Source organism: Dipodomys ordii, unplaced genomic scaffold (assembly GCF_000151885.1).
Source record: "Dipodomys ordii isolate 6190 unplaced genomic scaffold, Dord_2.0 Scaffold64, whole genome shotgun sequence".
In the NCBI taxonomy this organism is placed as follows: Eukaryota; Metazoa; Chordata; class Mammalia; order Rodentia; family Heteromyidae; genus Dipodomys; species Dipodomys ordii.
Window position 1 is genome coordinate 1585899 of NW_012267280.1, and position 7077 is coordinate 1592975.

General features: G+C 54.8%; 1 protein-coding gene across 1 annotated transcript in view; it reads left to right on the forward strand.

Annotated features, from left to right (window-relative positions):
• Positions 1 to 7077, forward strand: part of Atcay (ataxia, cerebellar, Cayman type) — a 36627-nt gene that overhangs the window by 11114 nt on the left and 18436 nt on the right. The window contains exons 12-14 of the mRNA XM_013022639.1: positions 1469 to 1559; positions 5460 to 5531; positions 6345 to 6375. Of these exons, the coding sequence (XP_012878093.1) occupies positions 1469 to 1559; positions 5460 to 5531; positions 6345 to 6375 (194 nt within the window). The remainder of the gene's footprint in view (positions 1 to 1468; positions 1560 to 5459; positions 5532 to 6344; positions 6376 to 7077) is intronic.

Genomic DNA, 7077 nt, shown 5'->3' on the forward strand with positions numbered 1-7077 from the left:
ACCACTGCGTGGGGACCGGTGGCCAACTCTGCAGCTGACTGAAGCGGGTGACCGCGTGGAGGAGCCTCTTCCGCTGGACACACAGTAATGACCCTCCTGGCTTGCGTTCCCCGCTCCAGCATGTCCTGAGACGGCGGGTGCCTGGAGAAGGCCACGAAAGACGATTCCAGATGGAGGAACCTGTCAGACGCCCTCCGGTCCCAGGTCCCCTCCGGCCTCCACCTGAGCGCATCCCCCGGGGCGCCAGCCTCCACCACCCGCCTCCGAAGCCCCGTGTTCTTTTACTTAACAAACAAACAAACAGTGCAGTATTAGCATGTTGGAGAAAGGACCAGGTTCTCAGCCCTCCATCCTTCCACACCCACAAGCCGAGGAAGGTTCCAGAGCCTTCTCTCACCCGCTACCAACGCCCACCGGCCCTGGCTGGCCCTGGGGGTTCTTTCCCGTGCCTTCCATTGTACGACTCCACCCTGCGGTGTGTGGCCTGCAGCCCTGGACACTTACCGCCCTCCCCGCCACCACACACACACTGTGCCACACCTCGGGGTACCCCCGGCCTGTGACCTCACACCCCAAATCCACACCTCTGGTCTCATCTGACAGCCCCCATCTCCTGGAAACGCGCCCCCCCCATCTCCACCTTTTCCTAGGGAGGCTCAAAACCCATAGCACAAATGAGAACTGTCCTGTGACTGCATCTAGAACATTCTAAAGTCCCTTTGAATGCTGACGATGCCACGGCACAGGGGTGAGCTTGGGGGTGGGAACTCCTCCGTCTCCCCAACCCCCAGGCTGGGAGTCGTCACATAGGCTCCCGCACCCTCGGAAATAAACTGGGAAAGGAAAATGGGGGTTCCTGGGGCATCTGGAAACTCGCTTGGAGGGAAAATTGAAATGTCCATGGAATGCAAGAACCCCATCGCCATCTGAGAGTGCGTCGCTCTGGGGTGATGCAAGGCTGCGCTTGTGCCCCCGCCCCCTGAGCCTCACCGGAGACCCCCAAGAACGGGGCGCCCCCCCTTTTTTGGGGTTTTAGGGGGGGCTTTCAGTTGTTCCTTGCCTTCCGGGCGGGGGCTTTCGGCGGCCTTGATTTTGGGGGGGCGGGGGGGTTGGCCTGGGGGCTTGCCCAACCAGCCGTCCAAGAAGGTTCTCGAAATGGCCAACATCCCAGGACCTGCGACAGCAGAGGAGTGTGTTTTGGAGTGACTGCTGGCATTTCGTGCCGAGAGAGGGACAGAATGGTCCAGAACCAGAGTCGGGGCAATTGGAGTCTTAGGCCTTGTGCTCTGACCCTGAGAAATGCCAGGTTTTTCCGGTCAGCTGGGGGCCTGCAGACCCCACCAGGGAGTAGAGGGGGTTCAGGGCTGTCCTTTGACATCTTGGGGATCTGGTGTGTTTTGTTTTGCATTCCCCAAGTGGCAAGTGAAAAAGACAGTGGGATGGTGGCCCAGGTTCGTGTCACCTGTAGCCCGAAGCAGCAGTGGCTGGCGGACGGGCCATGCGTGGTGGCCCCATCGACCTGGCTCGCTTCTCCCACACAAGGCCTCTTCTTACAAAAGGTGAGGCTGGGCGGGGGGCTGGCTGTCAGAGGCCCAGGCTGTTACTCCAGTGAGTGACCTCGACGCTCAAGCTAATAGGAGATAACAGAACGCAGGTAGCCAGGTGCCAGTGGTTCACATCTGTAATCCCGGCTACCCAGGAGGCTGAGATTGGAGGACTGAAGTGCAAAGCCAGCCCCAGCAACAACGTCCATGAGGTTTTGATCTCGAATTATAATCACCAAAAAACGTCCGAAGGGGAGCTGTAGCTCAAGTGGTAGAGCACCTACGTTGAATGAAAAAGCTCAGAGAAAGCACCCAGTCCCTGAGTTCAAGCCCCAGGATTGGCACAAAAAAATTTAGAAGGGGAAGAAAGAAAACAAGATGACAGCCAGGCACCAGTGGCTCACACCTGTCATCCTAGCTACTCAGGAGGCTGAGATGTGAGGATCACGGTTCAAAACCAGCCTGGGCAGGAAAGTCCCATGAGACTCTTCTCTCCAGTGAACCACCAGAAAACCAGAAGTGGCGCTGTGGCTCAGGTGGTAGAGCACTAGCCTTGAGCAAAAGAGCTGAGGGACAGCACCCGGGCCCCGAGTTCAAGTCCCACAACCAACAACAACAAAGATGACAGAAATCATGAAGGTACCATGAGAATGGCACTTCTGGGAAATATCAGGTTCCTGGTGACCAAAGCTGGATTACTCCACTGAAAACCTTGTCGGTAACACGAAACTGTGACACCCCAATCTTTATCAAAGAAAATAGAAGCCAGGAATACAACAGGCCTCACCCCACCCACACTGGTGATTTATTACTGAGTGGAAGGGGACAGAGCATGCACACTTACTCAGTCCAAGGAGACTGCAGGCTGAAGATGATGCTGCCCCCCCAGAAAACATGGGGACCCCCTGCTCGGCCACAGGGGTGCACCTACCACCACTCCCACACCACCAGCACCCACGGATGATGGGTAAAGCAAATAAAAGACCCCCTTCAACTAGGCCACAGCTGTTGCTCCAGAGAGAGGAGGGGGTCCCAGGGGCGCCCCCCAGCGATCGCTCACCTGTCAGCAGGTGTGAGGTTAGCTCCAGCCAGTCAGAGCTGCTACATGGACCTGGTAAAATTGGTTTTGCCATAGCTTTGTATCAGGCGGGGGGGGGGGGAGAAATTTGGGCCAAAAGGCAAAAGACACCCCTCTTCCTACCAGCCCTGTTTGTAAAGGGACACTGGATATTTTTTTTTCCTTGTGGTTTTACTTTAAATTGTTATTATAAAGGTGATGTACAGAGGACACTGGGTTTTTCTCTCTCTGGGGCACCTGGAATACATCCTAATATCCGCCTTTCCCACAGTGAGACTTGGGGGTTTCAAAATGCGGAGAGAAGGCCAGGGTGAGGTGAAGCCGCTGTATGAGGGATTTCCTGTGACCTAAATAAAGCGTGGCTGAGAAGGAAGTCCCGCCCCTTTCTCTGTTGCCAAGGGACAATCTTGAGAAGAGCCTCAGCCTGATTGGCGGGGAGCAGCCCAGGGGGAGGCCCTGTGGCGAGTAGCTGTCTCCTGCTACAGCCCGGTGTGGTCTGCCACAGAATCAGCGGTCTGTGCTTCTTGGATGGTCAGAGTCGGGTTTCCCAGGACCGGGCTTTGGGACCATTGGGAGACACCCAAACAGGTGCCATGTGCCAAAAATACCAGTGTCATTCCCAAGTGTACGAGGGGTGCAAGCATGTGAGCTCACCTGGTTTGCCATGCTCTTCCAAGGACGGCTGAAGAGCGATCCTTCCCAAAGGAGTAGTGTCGTGGAGTGAGGAGCAGGTGCCCAGGCCAAGGTGGACACAGGGCAGGGCGGGAGGAGGGTGCCAAGGGGCAGAGCTGGGCTGGGGTCTAAGGTTCTCTAGTCTGAGGGTAATCAAATCCTTTTCCCAGTCGGGCCCGGTGGCTACCGCCTGTCATCCTAGCTACTCAGGAGGCTGAGATTTGAGGATTGCAGTTCAAAGCCAGCCCAGGCAAGAAAAGTCCCTGAGACGCTTATCTCCAATGAACCACCAGAAAACTGGAAGTGTTAGTGCTCACCTTGAGCTGAAGAGCTGAGGAACAACACCCAGGCCCAGAATTCAAGCTCCATGACTGACAAAAAAAAAAAAAATCCTTTTCCCACCCACTTCAGATTCTGGACTGCTGGGCACTGGTGGCTCAGGAGGCTGAGATTTGAGGATCACGGTTCAAAGCCAACCTGGGCAGGAAAGCCCATGAGACTCTTATCTCCAATAAACCACCAGACAACCAGAAGTGGCACTGTGGCTCAAGTGGTAGAGCACTTGCCTTGAGCTGAAGAGCTGAGGAACAGCGCCCAGGCCCCGAGTTCAAGTCCCAGGCCCAACAGAGAGAGAGAGAGGGCGAGGGGGAGTCATAAGAACTGGAGAGAACCTGTTTTGTGGATACTGGGGCAGAACCCAGAAGTAAATTGCACACCTGGTCCTTTTTTTTTTTCTAATGAGGTGAATTAATTCATGTAAAATTAACCTTTTGATTCTTTGTGATGGTACCAGAGTTTGAAATCAGGGTCTTGCTTGCTAGGCAAAACACTCTCACTCGAGCCACGCCCCTACCACTCGAGCCACGCCCCTACGCCTAAGCCACGCCTCACCTCTGGATTCACACCGGGTGCTCTGGGCACGCCCATCGCGTGGCCACGCCCATCTGAGCCCCGCCCCCGCCTCTTGGGCCCTGGACCTGCCACCTGAGCAGCCAGCCCTAAAACTAGCCATTTTTCTACGTCCATTCAGATCACCTGGTAGGACAGGAAGCCAGAGAGCAGGCAAGAGCCGGTCGTGTTCTTTTCTAACCACCTTTATTTGGAGAAGTGAGCAGAGAGAGATGGGAGGCAAGATGGAGGCGTAGAAGCTGTCTTCCTGGAACCCCAAAAGAAGGAGAAGAGTCCGTCTTGAAGTGTCTGTATTCAGGGGAGAAAAAGAGGAGAGCCTTGAGAACCAACCAGCAAGCCGGAGGGGACACACTACACAAGAGCCACGGGATAAACCAGTCCCGGCATTCCCAGAGCTCCCAGAGGGTGGCAGCTGAGGCCCGGCATGCACCCCCACAAGCCTGAACCCAAAGTGACAAGCCAGCCCTGGACATAACAGCCCGGTGCTCCTCAGATCTCACAGAGATCTTGGGCGAGGGCTAAAGTCCTGGGGTGGGGAAGGCTTGAACTCAAAAAGCCTTAACAAGCCAGGGGCTGATGGCTCACACCGGTCATTCTAGCTGGAGATCTGAGGATCATGGTTCAAAGCCAGCCCGGAGTACATGAGACTTATATCTCCAATGAACCACCAGAAAACTGGAAATGGTGCTGTGGCTCAAGTGGTAGAGCCCTTGCCTTGAGCACAAAAGCTCAGGGACAGCGTGTAGGCCCTGAGTTCAAGCCCTACAACCACCACCACCAACAACAACAAAGCCATAACAGCTCAGGGTGTCCTGAGACACCCCTAAGGGTGACCAAGAGGAAGATGGCCAGAAGAGGCTCATGGGAAAGGAGAGTCTGAACTGGGACTTAATCTGTGTGTGTGTGTGTGTGTGTGTGTGTGTGTGTGTGTGTGTGTGTGTGTACTGGTAACTGAGATTTGAACTCAGGGCCAGAATGCTGTTCCTGAGAGCTTTTGGCTCAAGGCTAGCACCACAGCTAGAGCCACAGCTCCATTTCTGGCTTTTTTGGTGGTTAACTAGAGATAAAGAGTCTCATGGACCTTTCTTCCCTGGCTGGCTTTCAACCATGATCCTTTGATCTCAGCCTCCTGAATAGAACTGCAGTCAATCACGATCTGCCAGACCCCAGTAGACCTTTTGGGTGTTTTTTTTTTTGGAGACAGCATCTCACTGCGTAGCCGAGGCTGGCCTGGAACCCGTGATCTTCCTGCACAGGTGTGCATCACCACACCCAGCGCCTGCCTTACATCATCCCAAGCTCCCACAGCGACAGCCCTGGTGACTCAGGTAGCCCCGTGATTATGCCTTGTATGGCTCTGGTGTCATGCTGAGAAGAATGTGTGGCCAGGCGGGGATTATAATCCATTCAAAGCCATCTTGATTGTCACTTAACACTGGATCCTAAAGTCACAGGCGCTCCCACGGCCTGATGCGTGGGGCTCCCCAGCGGCATGGGGAAGGAAGATCGCAAGCTGAGGGGGTGGCTTCGAACTGGGATCCTCAGGTGCTTAACTGGTCTTTCTTCCTTCCTTTCTTCCTTCCTTCCTTCCTTCCTTCCTTCCTTCCTTCCTTTCTTTCTTTCTTTCTTTCTTTTTCTTTTCTTTCTTTCTTTCTTGTCAGGGTCAAGGCAGGAGACAGAGGCAAGCCAGGCCAGTGTGATATTTTTAGGGAGGGAAATCGCATGGAGGGTGACCTGAGTTCTCTGGCCCATATGTGGGAGGGGGAAGGGAGAAGGGGGGGGAGGACTTTCATGGACCTGGACCTGAGGGGCGGGGTGGAGGCTGGAGTCCAGCCCTTTACCTCCTGACTTGTGACTAATTTAGGTGAAAGGCAGAGTCTAGAGCTATTTCCACCCCGGGGGAACAGGTGCTCACCCCACCCTCCCCCCCCCCCCCCCACCTCCCTTGCCATCACCCTGGCTTGGGGCCTCCTCCCCGGAGATTGCCTCCAGGACTATAAAGGCCCTGGGTTTTGTCAATGAAGCCAGGACACCCCAGCGGGGCGGGCAGGCAAGGGCTGGCTGCACCCCGCTGGAGCTGCTTGGGCTGCAGTTAAGCACAGTGTCCCCAACCCCATCCCCGTCCCCCCAACCTTCTGCAGACATGAAGATTGTCATCGTTGGCATTGGAGGGTGAGCGCAGAGGGCTGGGGCTGGGGTGGGGTGGAACGAAGAGGTACAAGGGGAGGACACTAAGAAGACCTGGGAGGGAATTGAGGTTGCTTGCCTGCTGCCCACTGCCCTGTCTGTCTGTCTGTGTGTCCATCTGGCTGGCTGTAACACTTTCTGTCTCTGAATGAATGAGAGAGGCTTGGTCCCCAATGGGAAAGGAGAATGGGATCCAAGGTTTGATTTTACAAACTGGAAGGTATTTCTTTTTCCCTGATTTTACTCAGGGTCACAAACAAAAAAGGTATGGTAGTGCATGCCTGTAGTTCTAGCATTGGAAGGGAAAGGGTGGGAGGATCAGAAGCTCAAGGCCAGCCTAGACTCTTGTCTTAAAAATAAATAAGGGCTGGGAAGGTGGCTTAGTGGTAGAGTGCTTGCCTAGCATGCATGAAGTCCTGGATTCAATTCCTCAGTAGCACATACACAGAAAAAGCCAGAAGTGGCGCTGTGGCTCAAGTGGCAGAGTGCTAGCCTTGAGCAAAAAGAAGCTCAGGGACAGTGCCCAGGTCCTGAGTTCAAGCCCCAGGTCTGGAGACAAAAATAATTAATTTTAAAAAATCAGTAAGAAGCCGGGCACCAGTGGCTCACACTTGTCATCCTAGCTGCTCAGGAGGCTGAGAGCTGAGGCTCACAGTTCAAAGCCAGCCCGGGAAGGAAAGTCCATGA